Raw genomic sequence first — 19,022 nt, 5'->3', positions numbered from 1 at the left:
TGCAAAAGCGGCTGTATGCAGTGCGATGTCAGCGCACGTTAAAGAACGCCAGGTGGTCTACATTAATCCAGATCTCTCCATTACGGCGCCTGTCATATCCATGCGTTGTTTCGGGACGTTAAACCTCACTAGTTATAAATTACAAAACTTTCAGCTTTGCTTTACGTAAATTCAACAAGATCTGCATGAGGTTATCTTAAGCGCTAGAGAACTCCACAGTAACTGCCACACATTATGCGTTTTGATCTTGTTCTTGCTTTTTGCTGTTGGTCTACAATGGGATAGATGGTACCTGCGGCAATCAAAGAAGTAACATTCATCAGGAGATGTCGCTGAAATCAACAAAGTTGACACATTAAGTAAAAACCTGATGGCATCATGGACTCCAGTGCTTATCTTGGCAACTTTTTTGATAATTTTAGGACGTATTTCCTGAGTGCTGAGTGGTATTGAATCCTGAGTGGTATTGAGTGGTATTCCTAAATGGTATTTCTGAGTGGTATTCTTGAGAGGCACTGAATCTTGGGCAATCGCTCATACAACGCACTTAAATCAAATATTCACATCACAGAAAAGAGCCATTCATACTATAACACACAGCAAACCCTTTGACAGATCCGCTCCACTGTTACGTGATTTAAACATTATATTAATTACATTACTTCAGATGTAGGGGTTTCGCCATCTTGTTACATTGAGAGCGTTTAGTTAACCTAGATTTTCACATAGTTCTAACACATAAGCATGGTGTTATCGTGTCCAATGAGCGTTGTTTCGTGAACAGTATGCATTTACAGTTAGAGAAGTCTTCAAAGCACGTAGCTGAAGAGCTTTTCACAGCCATTATATACCCGCATACCGGTATTCAGAAGTATAAAACTGCAAGAGCCCCACTGCACGGTTCTGAAGTAACAAAAGAAGTGTTGTCCACCAAAAAGAATTTCATCAGAGACTTAGTTGATAATACACATGTTTATTTTTATCTGTTATTAACTGCGAAGGCAACATGGTGTTATAGTGAAAAAACACTTTGGAAACAAAATGAGAGTGCTTTTTGTGGGCTCTCTGCGTTAAATCAAGGCACTTAAAGTTGTATCGCTTTATCAGGTGCACGCTATCCTGCATCCGCTGTAACGGGCCGCTGGCAACTCAGGCTTTTGCTTTGTAGAGGTCGGGATTCCAACGCTGTATTTTCCTCACTGCAAATTTATTGAAAAATGAAAGCAACAAACATGCAAGGGTTTTAAGTTTGCCATCCGCCAACCAGAGTCAGTGTACACATCCGATCCGAGAAAAGTGTATCTAGGAATAAGGGAAACAACGAGCGAGTAGAAGGCATGTTCACCTCCCACTCAGGAAAAAAAAAAGTAATACAGGGTATACTGACAACTGTGATATCTAGTTTACTCAGATTGATATTTCGGTAAATATGTTTGCTACGCACAAGATGCTTAAATGACTTACTTCAAATCAGCTGTTCTTTGAAGTTTCGCTCGACGGAGATAAGAAACGCAAACGGAGACGATGCTATAAAACACCATGATACGAGATAAAGCGCCTGCTGTCGATCAGGGCAAGCCCACAAGCGAAACATACCCAGAAATTGCGGACAAGCGCACTTTTTGAACGGAAAGTTCTTTAAGAACACACATTTTTCGCACATACTAAGATTACACCATAACAAGCAACAATATCCGCAAATCGCTCCTCGGGGCGCTCGTAGTTTTCTGCTATTCATTGTCAAAAACGCACCCCATTGGTTTTCTAAGACACCCTTAACTATTCGGTGCGAGCCCAGGACAAACTTTAAAAGCAAGATTTTTTGTTGCGCATCCTGTTGTTAGACCATTCCCATCGATATGTTCATAACAGTATCTTACAATATTCCACATTTGCCTCGCAATTAAAAGTGATATTTTAGAAAGCTGGACTTGGCGCCACAAGCAAGGTTGCTGCCTTATGAGCCGCGCAGTCTCGGCGCTGTCGAAGTATTGCCTGCTACTCCTCTGATGTTGCGGCGCTAATAGCCAAGAGACGGTGATAAGCTCGTTGCTGCCACACAAAGCACACGCAGTTTGAGTGGCTTAGTGAAACTGCAGAATTTTGTGCGGGGCAGGAGAAGGACTGTGGTTCATGGAATGTAATGATGCTTGGCTGCAAGGCGGCGCAAATCTGCGATTGGTTTATCGCAGGGTTCTTTTCTCTTTTTTTATGAAGCGTAATGTAGCTTTGGTTCTTGTGTATGACTGAATTAAGTATAGAATTTCGGCAAATTTTCTCTGTATAACGCCCTTATTAGAAAAAAATGAAGAATTAAGAGAAACAAAATTTGTCAAGTCCTTATCGACAGCTCTTGCAGAAGCAACCGCTGAGAGGAAGAACGATCCCTTCCTTCCCTCAAACCAAAAATAGAAAAAAATTCTTTCTCGTCCCCCCTCATGCTTCGAAATGAAATTTCCTGTACGCTTCACTAATAACGGTCATTTTGCCCTCGCATATGTCTATCTCCATACTTCCAAATATCGAAAAACTGCCAGTTTTTTTTTTTTAACTGCGCAGTCTAGACAATCAGACTTGCAAACATGAGGCCTCTTTAAACTCTTCACCTTTTACCCTTGAACCACAATGAGGAAATTGCGCCGATCCCGATGCGCCAAAAAGAGGATGACGATTACTGAGACACAGATATGAACGGCTAGGAGGCTTGATGGTGACTGTGTACTACGCTGGAGTGCAACAAAACCGCGGCATTTCTCTACTGAAGAAACGCGAAAACGCCCAGGTACTGATTTTTCGGTGAACGTTAATAAAACCCAGGTACTGAAAATTAACCCGGAGAACTTCCACTACACCATTCCCTGGAGCCCACAGCGGTTTCTATGGCACGTAAAACCAACAGTTTTCTGGGGTGTCCCCATATCGTGCAGCAGGATTTCCCAGATTTGTCTCGAGCTTTGCAGCATGTATATTTGCGGCTATGTGCATCGCTATGAGCTAGGTGACGCGGACTGCAGTAGGGGCTAAAGTGATCTGTCTTTTTTAAACAGCACCAGGGGAGTGTAAGAAATCCACGCGGCCTTTATGCAACGGCGCACTTTCTATAAATAAACACTCGGCATGCACCTGCGTGCATGTTTTTTTTTTCTTTTTACAATGCCCAAGAAAGAGCGTGGGCTGTGAGAGGAAACGAAGTTCCGGAGTCCGTATTAAGTCATTTTTTAAGTGCACATGTCGAATGCATGAGGCAGACGACGAAATGCATGCAGACCGGTATGTTGTTGCGTTTCACATTTAACGGCATGTGCCTTCCGCAGAGAATGATCGAACGCCCTATTTTAGGCGGGAGAGCAGTGCCTGCATAGTATAAATATCCCACTCCATTTCAATTCTTTTTTATTTCTATTTATTTATTTGGACTGCCTTCAGTGCCAAAGGCATTGTAAAGGTATGTGGCAGGAAGAACATTTAAATTACATATATGAATACTTCCTCGTCGTACGATGCTAGCTGAAACTATTTACAACCTTTGTTACGCTTCTAGTTATACAATATTAGCTAAGACACTGCAAAAACTTGCGCAGGCGGTATGAGCGCTAGAGACTTAGGCCTGTTGCATCGGCGCTCCGACGACCGTGCGGACGGCTGTAGTGCGTTCGCTCAGTCATTATAGGAACAGTTCCAGGCACTGCTCGTGCGACCAAGTTCTGCGAGATGCCGATAAGTGGCGTTTTGTGCTCATTTTGCGCTGCATCGCTGCCAGCAAGCACACGGAGGGCTGTACGCGTATTCCGCTGGAAGGATTTCGTAAGAGCAAGCCTTCAGTGTTATACCTCTACGTGTGTCGCGACACTGCAAAGGTGGCGCAACTGCTTTATTATGTGGATGTCTTTGATATTTTTGACTTAGGATATGCTTTGTCCGGTAACTGGCGGCAGTATGTTCCCTCTGTTTAATATAGGAGACAGACGACTCGTTCCCAGCGGCGTCCGCGAGGATTGGGGGTTAGCACAGCCATGAAGTTCATGTTCAATTCATCTGTAATTGCCAGTAGTGCTCATTCGTCTGCAGTGAGCCTAAGATTTCGCATATCCAACGTAAATGTATCGAAATATAGGTCGGTCTTTTCAAGCTGTACAACAAATAGTCTGAAAATATGTGTCCTGAAGACCACAGGCTCAAGTTCATGGGGCTTCGACTCTAGCTATGGGAAAACTTGCAGCCATTGTAGCCACTGATTTCCACTACAAACAGGAAGACTGAAGAAGTAGAACATTTGTTGACAACTAAACACTGAGAATCCCGCTTGGTGTAACGCACACGCACACACGCTGCTTCCCGCTAAAGCAATACAGTACAGCACAGCTAAAAGCTCTGCAGGACGTCAGAGCAGGAGGGTCTCGACTCTCAAATGTGTTCACGCGTGAGGATAGCTCATGATTGGTCGAAACCCGTGCACTGGCTGAACAAGATAGCCAATGAGCTCTAATATCAAGGCATAAAGCCGCATGCATGTCCTGAACGTTTCTTTTCGGCGGGCAGCTGTGTTGATCCCACCTCCTATTGCCTGACATCATTTATGCCTTTCGCAACGGTTGAATGTTATTGTGAGGTAAACGAGAAGCATAAACGAAAAGAACAGTGTTCTAAGCTGGGCCCTCTACTTCTTTATTCGAGATTCGGTTTCCTATCTGCCAGCGCACGTGCTTCTCAAAATGCTGGCCATTATGGGCCCTCTCTCTGGATTTTTAATGAGTAACGATAATAAAACAGGGACCGTATAGCGTACCAGTTCTTTCTCAGAATACTCCTTCTGCATCTTTGTGGCGTTGATTAGCCCCGCCCATTAAAATCCGAAGCGGTGAAACATACAGCATGCCTGCGTATCAATCATGCTTTCATAGGAGGCGGCTGCCAGTGATAAAATGCTTACAAAATACTGCCCCTAGATCTTAACGAACATGGCTAAAGCCTAACACACATTTGTGTATGCAGGCTTTTGCAATGCATATTGTTGTGGCATACTCATGTGCCCATTGACGCCACCTCCTGGAACGTGTACGATGCCCTGGATCAAAATAGCTGTGGCACCGGTGAAAAGCTGCTGATGGAAAGACAGGAGGTCTGGATGCGTTACTGAAGATGCATAAAGAATATAATTAGTGTTATCTCTTGCCATATGCCGGACTAAAATTTAGACGAGGCTTCTCGCAGTTCTGAAACCAATGATAGCTATCTAGGTTACATATGCTGCGCTAACCATGTGATTGTCTCTAGGTCAGCATAAAACGAGGCCCACCAAAAATATTTCTATGTATTTGCTTGAAGATGTTTCGTTTTTCCGTGCTCTGTATTCTGCATGTCAGCACAGCTGTTAAGTTCTGAAATCCTCGTACGACGTAGGCACACGGTGGCGCTGAATTGCAGCATTACTACCCCTATGAACAGCGACTTACTAAAAACTCTGATATAACATACTCGACGTTCTCCTATGGGAATTAGCGGCTGAGGATTCAGTTCCCATAGCGAAATCCTTAATTCCCAGCAGCGTCATTCTTTCTCCAGCAGGGGTCTTAAGCGTCCATGCGATCTTACTAAAATGACTGATTTGTATCAAGGTTTTATTTTGCAGCAGACGCTGGGTTGCAGGTGGCACTTGTCAACTGTTGCACACTTTTGAGATGCAACAGCTAAACAATAGCTGTAAAAAATATGTGCAAACAATAACTAAAGTTGCACAAATGAGCAAGACCTGCTGCCTGCGTTCATTGATATTTAGGCGACACCAAGTTCCACTTGGTCTTTGGGCATTTTCAGCTAACCTCTGGTTCATGCTGCTGGTGACCTGATAGAAAACCAGTTCTAGATGAGGTGCTGTCAACTAAGTATTCTGCATTGAATAGCCATTTTATTACCGCGATAATTTCAAATAACGTCATGCAACACATGCCCCTGGTCGACATATTGTATTTGTCTAATATTTTTACACGCAATTGCCTGATGACTGGGAGCAAGGGATCTGCATTTATTTTTGCACAGGAAAACTACTTCAAAGCACAAAAAACTCATGACCACGAACAGGCGGACTACAGCGCTTACGCGCACTGCTGTGGTTTCACACTTTGTTCTCTAATCAATAAAAATATGTTACGAGTAAAATGCTGAAAATATATACAACCAATTTATAACTGGCGTAGAGTGCGTTCAGTTGTACGCAGCTGATAGCCTGCATGCGCATAACATGTCTTCACATGTGAATAAGCCGGTCGTTGGTATCTGCACAACGGGCTGATGTTATCTGTGGGGAGAAATAGCTGAGGAGGGCCACCGCTGGTAGCTGTTTCGCAGAAGTAGAATAGGCGGGCTCACAAGGCATGTGATCAGGTTGCGCGGCTTATGGGAGAAAGTGGCAGCGACTGGCTGCATGCATTTAGGGCAAAGTGACACAGATTTGATTGATTTATCGCGCCGCTTCTTGAACTGCCTCACTGTCCGGCTGATATACTTCTTTGGTGGACTGCCTACGCCTTGGACACGGAGGTAGACCCGGTATCATGCCATCGATGCTGGTTCAGCGAGCGTTGACAACCTTTGAAGAACACAAAGTTACCCTACGTAGCGAAACGTTGGCAGTGCGCGCTTGCTCGTCTTGTTAAACTCGAATGAACGCTTTTTACACTTTCTTGCGTCTTGCCGGCCAAGCAGCCTGGACGAGGTGATGGTACAGCATCATTTCGTATGATCTTTCTGGCGACATAGCATATGAGACCACAAGACATGTCATGCCTGTCCACCTCTTTTCCGGAGTGCACGAATGAGTATCAGGGCTTTTAAAGCCCAAAAGACTGTAATTCCGCTCAACTTCCGCCCTGTCACGACTCTCGAGTAGGAGAAACAACAGTAGCGTATAGCTTTTCTTTGAACTGTCTTCGTGAATCGGAACTTGCCGTAAGATTACCTTTACTGCAGTAGAACCGAGAACTGGGCGAGTTGGTGAACGCTCAGCATTTTGAACAGCGCGAAGAAATGAGGAATGAGCAGGAAACACATACACAGCGCTGTGTGTTCCTGCTTTGTTTTTCGTTTTTCCGCGCTGTCCAAGATGCTAAACATTACCTTTACTAGTGCGCTGTCTATACTATCGCAGAAGCAAAACTTCATCGCTGTGCGACAGTCAAAACTTTTCGGGGCTGCATCACTGGCTCCTCACGCGAAAAGCATAGCACGCTAACCGGAGCTCCTGACAAAAAAGTAGTGGTTGATATTCGCGTTTGGCGATTGTAGAATGGTGCGCTTTACTGCGTATCCTAAACAGCGGTATTGTTTTCGCCGTTGTGGGACACTACGGCGTCTACATATTATTAGCGCGATTAGCGCTGGTATGACGTCAAGCTGAGGAAGACACGTACGGATCTCTTTCAGCGAACAAAACACTTGGCGTCTCAGTGTTACAGAGGCGTAAAGACCCCGTCAATCTTACCTGGGAGGTGCCTGTGGTTCTTTTCAAAACAAGGGAAAGCAAGCATCTACCCATAAGTGCACAGTTTTACGGATTATGTTTGTGCGCAAGTGGAGCCAGATAGGCGTGCAAGCCCCATAGACGGATACATCGCACTCCGACCCCAGAAGCTCCTGTCAGATTTCAACTTTATCTCCCACCCCCCACCCCAGCTCTTCGCTGCCTTTAAGCAAACGGGATTTGCACTATTTACATGCAATAAAAAAAACTCGAAATAAATTTTAGGTTTAACTTTGTTTGAAAACAGAGGCGCATTTAGTGCGAATTCCAAGCGAGATGCAAGAAAAGAGTGGCTTCATTTGTCATTGGAAACCTCCCGACGAGGCCAACCTTCTGCTGCCAACTGATAGTGAAAGGGATCTGGAATGGCGCACTTTGCATATCATAGGCCATTTTCAGAAGGTATTTGCATGTCCTAAGATAATGCGTTAATTGGATACTCTGTGCCTTAAATTTCCATCATAATCGCTCCTTCTAGGTGCTCACACGGAAATAAGGATAGAAAGGGTGGTAGCGTGGACGGCGGTGGTTCGATCATTGGCTAGAGCCACAAGGGGCTTTATTTAGTCGTTCTTACGCCTTCCGTGGTAGGCGTCCACTAGCGTCGGCCCATCGATGGGGACGGCGCTGCGGTCGACGAAGACCACGTACTGCACGTTGCTGCCCTCGGCAATGGCCTTGGGCGCTGCCCGGTACACCACTGGCGGGGCCTGCCAGGGCTCGAGCGGTGCCTCCAGCAACCCGGGACCAGGTTCCGGGTTGAGCGTGCGAATGATGTAGATGGGTCCCGGCCTCACGCGCGCCGCCCTTCCAGCCACGGGTCCGCGGCCACCCCATGCACGTTCGGACGAGTAGCGCGGCGGGAGCCGCTGATGCCGCGAGTCGCGCTCGTAGTGGTAGGCTGACTCGCGCTCCATTCCTGCCCCTTCGCTTCTCTCGTACGGCTTCTCGTCGTCCAGGTATGCGGCCAGCGCTGTGCCGGCGGCTAGAAGAGTGATCACTGTGCGCAACTGCGGGAATGAGAAAAGGTAATCAAAGAGATCCAATCATTCAAGCACATTTGCCGTCTCCTCACGAAGCAGCCGTTGATGAGGTGGAATTATTCTATTTCAGAATTCAATTTTTTTTCCAAAAATTATGTGCCTTTGTAAATCATCTACTCCACTTCGGGGAGCATGCATGATATGCTCCTCTTTTATCAGGCAAGCGTAGATAGAAATTATAAATTTTATTGGGAGTAATATTGCAAGATGCAGATAATGAAAACTGTTCACTTTTTGTGTGCGCTAATGTAGAGATCAATACAAGCTCTGCGTGCCTGGAAATAAAAAAAAGATAAGTGAGTACTCAATCAGTAATAAGCGAAAATGAGGTACAGTTTCCACACAGATAGGGAGTATCACATAAGTACAATGAGAGCCTTTCATAGTAATCATGTTCGTATATGCTGCAAGAAGAGCACACATTATGGCGGACAGGATAGCGAAAGTTTGGCTGAGGCCTCCGTTGTTAGCGAAAGCAGGAATCAACTGCTTTCCTTACGGTGATTTTCTCATATTTTTGATCAGCTTTGAACTTCTATTCATTTAAATATATTTCTTTTCAAAACTTCAAAATTTAAATCACTTTCCTTGCGGCCAAGAAATTTCGAAGCCTAGTTACCGTATGTAATTTTCTTTTGTTCCATGTACACGTCTTTTAATGTTTTCGCGGCAAGACAAATTTTATCTTTTCACCTTAGTCACACAAGTTATGGGTACGTGAAAAACAAGACAAGCTGGCATAGCAATGAGCCATTTAGTCAAAACCCGCCTCACTTTTGCTCTTATGGCACTAGTTCAAATCCTGCTGCTTGAGGTGATCATCACTTCATTTTTAGCAGCTTACGCAAACAGGATGCCGTCCAATATGCCTATGTCCTGGTTTTTCATTATTATTCAATCCTCATTAAGCAAGCTGGGCCGCTACACCAGACGCGAAGGAAGAATTCTGACGCGTTTTTTTTCTTCCTACCTTGACAGGCTAAGTGTCAGGGTAGGCGATGGATATTTTAAAAAAGAAAGCCTTCTCATTGCTGCTTCAGCAGATAAATTGGTCCGCGTTTTAATATATATACCTTTATTACCAGCATTTTAATTGCTATAGCAAGTTCGTCAATATGTTTTGCATATTAGTAGACATCTTCGCAGGGCGTAGAGCTTCAGCCAAGGCATACTAGATCAAATACGAAATTAGTGTCTTGGCTAAAGCGTTTCGAGAGAAATGGCAAATTTTGTACTGTCAACCATACCAGCTTCCCACCCTTCTACCGTGGGGTATAAAAGACATGCAAACGTAATCCAGTCTATGTAAAGCTATGTTATGCTGCCTTGTCACTGCAGAAGCAAGGAAACATTTCCTATTTCTTTTATTTCAATATCAACATTTTAAACTGAAAAAATAGGGTACCTTCATGCCAGCCCAGTACCTGAAGGATTAAGAATGGCTGTAGGATTGCGTTTTTTTTTTTCCTGCGAAACGAAGTTCAACTCTGCAAGGTGTTGTATACAGTGTTTCATGTAACTTGAGCTAAGGCTTTAAAAGAAAGGAGTACATGGCAGATGGGTGAAACCAATCCGTTATGTGGGGCAACTCAGAGTATTTCTTTTATTTACGCCTAATTCGAGGATAGGAAGGAATATTAAAGCAAAGTTTGTAATATTCATTTTAGCCCGAAAAGTATTGTAAGTTGAAGAGGGGGCTCAGAAACAGCTGATTCTGTTTTTCTTTTTTTTTGTACAGACATATGCCTCCTGCGTGGCATTTTAACCGGCATTTGAAGAAACCCCGGAAATATGTGGAAAAAAACACGTGGCTACAGTCTCGCACTAGCGTACTGTAGCGTTCTCAACCGTGCTTTGTTCGAACGAAGCGGGCGCGTTGACAAATACCGCAGTGAGCCACCAACGCCATGTCAACATCTGCCTGCATATATATGTGAGCACATTCGACCAGAACATAGACATCACGCGATGACTTGTCCGATAAGGGATGCGCAAGCTGCCGAAAGTCAACTGAGGCAAAGCTTTCACTATTCATCACAAAGACAAAACAAAAAAGTTAACGATACCGCTGAAGTCACGTGGTGGGAGGTAGCTAGTCTCAGTTTCCTTTTCTTTTTAGTGCGTGAGCACTTAGGCACTTGGCCGATGTTTGTCTGAAGCTTGCTTCACCTTGAAGCAACCTAGTGAGCCCCCTAGGTGGAAGGTGGTTGTGACACAACCTGCCCACCGGAATGCGAGCAAACTGCTCATCATGGAAGGTGGCATTTGCGGAGGTTGCTAGGGAAGACCAACCTAGGTCTCACAAGCCCCACCGGTGGCTGTGTTTGAAACAGCCACCTGCTGTGCTGAAAACAGCAACCGCTGCACGACTGCGCCAGGAGTGGTGTGTGAACCCCCAGCGATCTATGAATGTAAAGTAATTGTTTGGGCCCAGTTCCCGCCTCCCCCAATTGCCAATTCCGCAAGCCCTGGCCCCAATTCGGATTTGAAACTTGGCCATCTGAAATCATAGCTGACCGCTCTCCTTAGAGCGGCAGAAAGTAGAAAGCCACCAATTCTGCATATATGGGCATTAACCAATTAACGCCATCGCGTCATACACTTCAGGCGGAGCTTGAGTGTCCTCTCCAGTTTTAGTGCGCTAGCACCAAATCCCCCACTCAACTATTTCGCCGATCTTTGTCTGAAGCCTGCTTGACCTTGAAAGCCAAGCCTCGAACCGAAGCTGAAACCGTAATGAAAACCGAAGTGCTAACGCACTTAGTTCGAATTTGGCATAACCACGCTAAATCACAAACCATTTTTTTTTGTTTTTGTAGTAGCGTGCAGCCTGTCGACGCTGCTCACTTTGGCACGTTCAACGCGCACGCTTCTTTCGTTGAAAATACGGTTCAGAGTGCTATAATACGCTATAGCTGAAGAGCTCAGTCACGTGCACCGTATTTTTTTTTATATTTCGCGGGCTTTCTTTAAATGCCGGAAAAGAGCATGCAGGAGGCAGGCTGGCACAACAAAAAAAAAATGAATCGGCTGTTTCTGAACCCGCTCTTCATCTTAATGAAACGCTCTTGGGCCTAAAATAGCTACGGCAATTTCTTCATTACTAACCTAGCTAATTAACTAATTATTCGCACCTAAAATACTGTATTTGGTTTCACTCAATTGAATTGAGGTGTTACGCAATTTTTAAATGTTTCTACTAAACTTACGTGGAACGCCTTACATAACTGCTGTAAGAGGGGCAAAGCTACTTTGAGTCTTAGGACGAAGCGCACAAGAAGCATGCAGTCGCAGCGCAAATCCTGGAGACACTTGCTCCTGAACACATTAGCCTTCGAGTCGTTCCAAGCACGAAACATCGATCAGCCGTGCATCGTAAATATTATTGGTTGCGCGGCCAGGAACACACAAGGACAAGATACAAAGAACGACATGGAATGCCGCAAGTTCATTCCGCGCGTTGTGTATTGTCCTTTTGTGTTTCGCGCCGCGCAGCCAATTTGACGAAGAATAGGTTGGGCTAACAAACAGAAGTAAAAGTAACTATGCCCGGCCCGCACCGACAGAGGCGCAACGAGCAATATGGCAGTGGACTAACTAGCCCGAACTAGACATGTGATTTGTAAATAAAACGCGTCAGAAAACGTAGATACTTCAAACGTTTTATTATCAAGCAAGCAAGTGCTGTTAGTGTCATCTTCTTTGTGCTTCCATATTTAAAATTGTCACGATGAAATAATTTTGGTTTGAGTAATCTGCAGTTTTCATAGCAGAATATTAGATCACCAGGCAACAGCATCCACGCCATAATTTCACCTACCTAGGCAGAGTTCTGAAACAATGCATCTCTTGTAGGCGCGCGTGAAAGTAATTTCGAGCTACCACTGAAGAAACCGCAGCACCCCTTATGAAGCCAGTCGAGATTCGGTATATTAGCATTAAGGGCGTCAAATATGCAGTCCTCACCATAAAAAGGCATTTGTTAAAAAAATTATTTGTCCCCCTCAGTGATACGTGAGATGCTCTACAGCAATAGTTGTCAGAACTACTTGGGTCCGGCCGCGTTAGTACTATAGCGACCTTCCTTGAGAGAGCAGAGGACTCACCCCCCCCCCCCCCTTGCCCCGTATACAGAAACTCTTCTCCACCCTGCGGCACTAAGAAGTTGACACCGCGACTCTATTTCACTTGCACCCAGCTTGCCTGTCCTAGAGAAAGAGGAATCTTTTGCTTGTTTGCTTTTTCAGAATATCACAATACTCCTTTCCAAATCGCCGGATTTGGAAGGTATATATATGACTGTCGCCAGCTAATTTTTTGCATCGCAAGAAGCACCTTCGCAGTGTTTCGCAGTGCTCTTTCGCACTGTGTTCGCTGCGCCGTCATTGCCGTGCCAAACTCACAGGTGCGCGTTCCTGGTAATCTCCAGGGGGTTGTGCATTACCAGTAAGAAGGACACGAGAGCACCGCTTTCGCGCCTGAGTAAACCGAAACTTGTGCATCAATGCGCATCATTCTGCACCAGCATCAGATTGTTCCGCAACTGGCAAGGAGACAACGCAGTGCGAATCACACGTCCGCAAACTGGAACGAGCGCAGCATGAGACTATAGTGTTCTGGTCAAACATGGCCGGCCCAATCTCGCCGCATGGTTGCGTGGTAGCAGCCGTCACGCGTTCGACTAGTTTGAAAAGTTATTGTGGATTTCTTTTGCTCTCGCCTGGAAAAAATGGGTTTATACACTGAATAAAGGGGCATCTAATTAAGGAAAAGCGACGATGTTCGACTGGTCCAAGAAAAAAGAGGAATTCTCAGAAGCTTAGTTTATATTCCCTGACGAAGTGTGCAAGTCTGTGGCACGAATAGAGAGATGCCGGTGGCTGAGCAGCAGTCCTCAGCAGCCCAACAAGTGTTGTCATTCAACCATGAATAAGTTCCGGAAGCCGCGGCAGATACTCACAGAAGCGATCGGCTGCCGAATTTCAGATCGGCAAACGTTGTGCAGGAGGTGGCAGGTACCAGAACCAATAAACACGGCATGCTGTGCTGAACGGTAGTGCACGGTACTGGAGGAGCAACATTCTTCATAAGGCGTGCGAAATTACCGTCGATAAATTTATTCCTAGCTTTCGTGATTTCGTTAAAAAATCTAGAAAGTTTGTCGTCAAGTCGGTTGAAAGCACGTGCTCAATGGTTGAGTGCGTTATAGGGCTGAGCCAAGTTGTTATGTACTTGGACAGTAAAATTTTGCTGACCGAAATCGGTATTCTAATAATCCAGAATATCAGTACCGCATTACACGAGGCTGCCAAGTACGAGCGCTTCATGAGTGGTTGAACCATGCACTCTAAACTGAGCTGTCCTCCAGCGCATGCCATTTTATAAAAAGAAGTGCGCTAGGGGACAGCCTACTCGCTTTTTAATCCCATACAGGCTCATTCGTGTTTAGAGTGTGAGCGCTGGCCAGGCATGATAATCAACGGGACCACCACCTCATCATTTCATGCGAACTGGCCCAGGCACAGCAGGGACAAAATACACTTACGCATACTGAGGAAGTTCTGCGTACCTTGTGCCGGCAAGCATTGATAGGCAGAGAATGCGTTTTCGCCTTGTTGGTAACAGTGATTTCCTATTAGCCCACTGCTTAGGATTAGCGTTCTCGGCTGTTCCTCCGTCCGATAGTTAGCTTAAATAGCTGGCTTTAATACTTTACACGGCAGGCCTTCCTGGAGTCCTGCCTTTTCCGCACGAGAAAATCGTCTCGTGCAACTGGGTGTACTACTTTGCTCGTAAATATTGTTCTTCGTATGGTCATTGCCCGCCGTAAACCTGCAAGCAACACTTGCAACTAATGCGCATAACTTTTTCTTTCTCTAAATGACGCTCTAAGTTGAAATTTTTCTGCGAAAGAGAGCGCATTGCAAGGATAAAAACGACGAAATAGAGTTGCACACCGCGCCTCAAAATCTTGCCATTCGGCCGTTTTTTTTCTCTCTTTGTTTCAACAAAGAACAACTGAAGTCCGCAACCTCATGTACTACAAAGTGAACGCGCCGCTTTGTCTCCGAGAAGCGAGTTTCAGGAAAAACAAATGGGCGCGAGTGACGAAAGATTTTCTTGCCGCGTCCGACCGAGGCGAGAAAGTAAAATGGGAGTAACTTTTCAATTAAGTTCCAACGCGTTCGTGAGGCGAAAGCGGCCCCTCGAGTTTCTCACTCGAAAACGGCCACGCTGACCGCAATGGCGCTTGTTTTGACTGACCCTGAAGGAGACGGATCTGACCCGCGGGCCGTCATTTACGTTTCCATCCGTCTTCCGAGCGATCTATATTTTCTTCATCACGCACCGAGGCGCGAGTCCGGACTGCCCCAGCTGCAGCTGTTTATGGCACGGGCATTTCATTTCGCTTTTACATCTCCTTTCTTTTTTTTTCCTCTACGCATCGCCTTGCCGATATAAACGTGACATGCTGCCTCCATCCCGCGAGCCTACCGCTTTCTCTCTGTCTCACTTTTCGTTTTCATCTCGGCTCCCTTGTTGTCTGGACTCGCGAAAGGAAAACTCGGCCCCCTGCACGACGCCCGGACTGCGACGCTTCTCTCGGTGACATATACGCCTCCAAGTGCGCTGTCCCGCAACTTCACCGGCCCAGTTAAGTCGCTTTGACGAACGCGCCTCCTGAAGTGGCCCTCGGGGTGCCCGGAAACGAAGCGCTGCTCGCAGCGGGGAATAAAAGTATAAAGTCCCTGCCTTTCAGCGATGGGCCTTAGCTGTAGCGCGTGCACGAGCGCTCTCCTCTTCATATTGTGGGCCTCGGCGAGAAAAACACCAAAGCGCCTGTTCTAAGCGTCGCGGACTACACGAATTCTTGGCTTTTGTCATTGAGGCGTGACGTGAGAGCATACGCCCATAGGCTTTCACGTTGTCACTTTCACCTTCATGGTTCACAGGCGTAGAATCTGCAAGCTTTAACTCGGGGCGGAGCGTCGTTTAGTGCTGTTCTCGATTAAAATATATCAGCTTTTTATATCGACAATATTCTCGTTCCCAAATTGCCAAAGGTTGTTTACAAAAATGAGGACCAACGTGGACCTGTGCATCTGCTCGCATGTCACGTCGCTTATTTGGTGTCAATGACTGAGTGCAATACCAGTTATAGCTAAAAAACGTTTTCACTCCGTAACATTCGAGGAAGCACTTATATTGGAACATGAAGCAGTAAACCTCACGGAGAATTTATCTTTTACGGTACCAATGTCTGGAAATAAATTGCTAACATTAACCAACGATCTCATCTGATGCAGACTGCAAAGCAATAAATAGTCTCTCGGCCTTTATCATTTGGTTTTCATAGGAAAACACATAACTAACCATAGCATTATCCAAGCGCCCGTAACGGTGGCAATGAGTAGCTAGTAGAAAAACGGTGTCATACAAGTAGAAAAGCTGTTTCATAGATTCTGTTTCCTGTTTGCATGAGAGAAGTTTGCGGGCGGGGGTTTCAAATTAGTTTAAACCACGTCGGTTTGTTTACCGTAGGTTAAATTCTCGGCACATATGGATTTTTACATTTCGCATCCAGTGAAATCTGTCTACAGCGGCTGGAATCGACTGGCAAACTCATGTTCATCAGCGGAACGTTGTACAACTGAGACACCTCAGCCGGCGCTACAAAAATTTTGGACTGAAAAACATGGAGGCATGCGGAAACAGCACACAGACACACGACTTCACAAAAATTAAGTGGGCAGACGCCGGGTAGAGAGTACGTCTGAATGCGTCAGCGCTTTTAAAAAACTGCTGCTAACTAACCTAGCCTATATGTCTCAATAGTGCATTATTTATGCATGCGGGAAAGGCTTCTTTCCAGGAAGATTTCTCCACAATCTGCAGCACTATCAATACACAAGAGATTCCTCTAAAAAAGTCACATATCGCAGACAGGGGTCTTCAACTCGCTTTTCGTTCTTGTTGAGCTCACCACAATGCATTTAAATGCACGCTGCTTTTGGAGGTAGAATTCCAACAATGCCTCAGTTTGGCATGGTTAGTATTCATCGCTTTTTGTTTTTCCTTACGGCAAAGCACGTTTGGCACATCGTACGCAGATATACAGGAAACGCCGAGCCCGTGTTTCCTTTGTACACGTATATATATATATATATATATATATATATATATATATATATATATATATATATATATATATATATATATATAACCTAGACGCTTTTAGAAGTCCCTCAACGCCATGCCGAATCGTCTAGCACAGTAAGGCAAGTTAGAAAGCGAGAAAAACAATTTCACAAATAAACATGCAAAGGCGACAAATGCACATGCAAATAGATTGCGGATGTCGTGAACTGTTACTATATATTACGGTGCCTAGTTTTCTGTGCGGTCCTTCAACACGGCTATGGTTGAATTACGTGAGCATTCGTGGTCACGACAAAGCGAGAAAAACAATTTCACAAATAAACATGCAAAGGCGACAAATGCACATGCAAATAGATTGCGGATGTCGTGAACTGTTACTATATATTACGGTGCCTAGTTTTCTGTGCGGTCCTTCAACACGGCTATGGTTGAATTACGTGAGCATTCGTGGTCACGACACTTACCGTAGGTGGCACGTAACGCTGCCAATAAGCCTTTCAGCCTATATAGGTTAGTTGGTTTGGCCATATTTTTAAGCACAGAAGTGAAACAACCCCGACAAATTTCAAGAGCCGCAGGTACCACAGAACATCGTACGCGTTCTCGACTCACCATCGCTCGGGCGCAGTGTGCTTGTCGGTACGCGTGCGGCTGCCTTCTCCGACCTGAGTGCCGTCGTCCATACAACTGAGGCCCGCGCCAGAGGCAGATCGCTCAGCCCGAGTGCCCTGATTCCTCGCCGCCACCGTGCCCGTCTGGCAGCCCGAGAGATGAGAGGCCGTCCAACGCGGCACACGCACACACACGCGCAGGTGTCAAGAAAGACTCCGCTCGCGGTCACACCTCTGAACGTGTACTTTGATCGAACAAATGTCGCTCAAGCGTGCCTTGTCTTTTGTAGCCGCTACGAGGACCCAAATGTTCACGCAACCGTGTCAAGAGCAGCGGCGGGACGAGCGGTGCGACGCGCTGGTCCTAACAATGGCCGCGTTGCGCGTAAACGCAAGTCTCACGACAGCCGAGAGTCAACACGAGCGAAACGAAGCTTCGGGTGTTTCCAACCCAAACCGCCGCGCCGAACTGCAGCCTTTCTCGCGCGAATTTCTCCCACCTTTTCTTATCTCCTTTTTTATCTCGGCTTGTTTGAGCAGCACACAGTTGCCGCCTGTGCAGCAGAAAGTCGCCGGCCCTCGAATCGGCGTTCTCTTTTTTCGCGCCACGAATGCTTTGCGGCCAACTCGCCGGCGCCCACTGATGCTTCGCCGGCGCCGCTTCAATTCCATTCTTTTTCAATTGTTGCCCCGCGCACAGGCAATGCATTCGCGGCTGATCTTCCCAGGCGGCACGGGAGCACCCGTGCAGAAAGAGTGGCCCTCGAAACATGTGCGTTCTATCCCTCCTTCTGACACCAGCCTCGCCAGCGGCTCGTGCCGAGAATTTCTCCCTGCTGATGCGGCGCCTTGTCTTTGCGCGGATGACAAATGCGCCCAAGGGCTCGCGCGCACTTTCGCTCATGGGCCAAATATGCCGCACTTTCGTTCGCGAATACAAAGAACTACAAAACGAAGCGCGAGATGGAGAGCTTAGGCCCAAATTTTATTCGCCATCGACAGTAGTTTGACACGTGGTGCGTTGCTGTCGCTTGCCCTGCACTCGCACAGCGTGACTGAAGCTTGAGTTGGTGGCAGGCAGTCAGCGTTCAGACGTGGTTGCTTGCAAGGACGGCCGGTCATTGGCCGGCGATTTTGCTGTGGTACATCTCCGATGATTGTTCTATGCACGATGTCGTGTCGCTCGCCAGAAGTTCCATGCATGGCGCGACGGCCGCCGCGCCGTTACCGGTCGACAAACGCTCGGCGGCTCTGCATGTCCCATGGCTACCGTTCTTGATTTTTTTTTTTAGGTCTTCATTTTTTCCCCGCGCGTGGGTACTCACCTACTGCTCGTGCATGCATCCTAGCTTCGAAACTCGGCGGAAAGTTCAGCATATCGGCTGAAATTGTGAGAGGGATCCGATAGTTTCAATATAAAATGTTCGTTCTGTATACCCATGGCAACAAACACTGCCGCTGCCGTCTGCACTATCGCTGGTTTGGAATAACTCAAACCCTAAAATAAAGCTATCTGACTATTTTGCTGTTCCGACTCCTTGATTTCTTTAAGAGAAAATAAGATGCAAAAAGGTACGTTGTCGGCCGAGTTGGTGACTGAGCATTATGAAGGAACACAGTGCAAAAAGAACGGGACAGAACAGGACGTGCGTGCCTGTTCTCTTTGGTCACGTTCATTTTGCGCCGTGTTCC

At 46.2% G+C, this 19,022-nt stretch overlaps 1 protein-coding gene and 1 long non-coding RNA gene across 2 annotated transcripts in view; one reads left to right on the top strand and one right to left on the bottom strand.

The window, feature by feature from the left end:
• Positions 1-19,022, top strand: part of LOC144094819 (uncharacterized) — a 46,807-nt gene that overhangs the window by 24,997 nt on the left and 2,788 nt on the right. The window lies entirely within an intron of this gene.
• LOC144094806 (uncharacterized) lies at positions 1,026-17,758 on the bottom strand. The gene is made up of 3 exons (XM_077628703.1): positions 17,332-17,758; positions 8,094-8,526; positions 1,026-1,199 (listed from the first exon to the last, which is right to left on the bottom strand). Exons 1-3 carry the CDS (start codon positions 17,332-17,334, stop codon positions 1,150-1,152), a joined length of 486 nt encoding a protein of 161 aa, XP_077484829.1. The 5' UTR covers positions 17,335-17,758; the 3' UTR covers positions 1,026-1,149.

This window comes from Amblyomma americanum, chromosome 1, assembly GCF_052857255.1.
Source record: "Amblyomma americanum isolate KBUSLIRL-KWMA chromosome 1, ASM5285725v1, whole genome shotgun sequence".
Lineage (NCBI taxonomy): Eukaryota > Metazoa > Arthropoda > Arachnida > Ixodida > Ixodidae > Amblyomma > Amblyomma americanum.
The sequence above is the reverse complement of the archived record's forward strand: the minus strand, read 5'-3'. Positions and strand labels throughout refer to the sequence as shown.

What these genes read in the sequence shown, in the direction of transcription:
- LOC144094806 (XM_077628703.1), bottom strand. An exon ending in GGACGCCTACCACGGAAGGC is followed by an intron (nt 1,200 to 8,093) that starts GTAAGAACGACT and finishes ATAAATTTGCAG; the next exon opens with TGAGGAAAATACAGCGTTGG.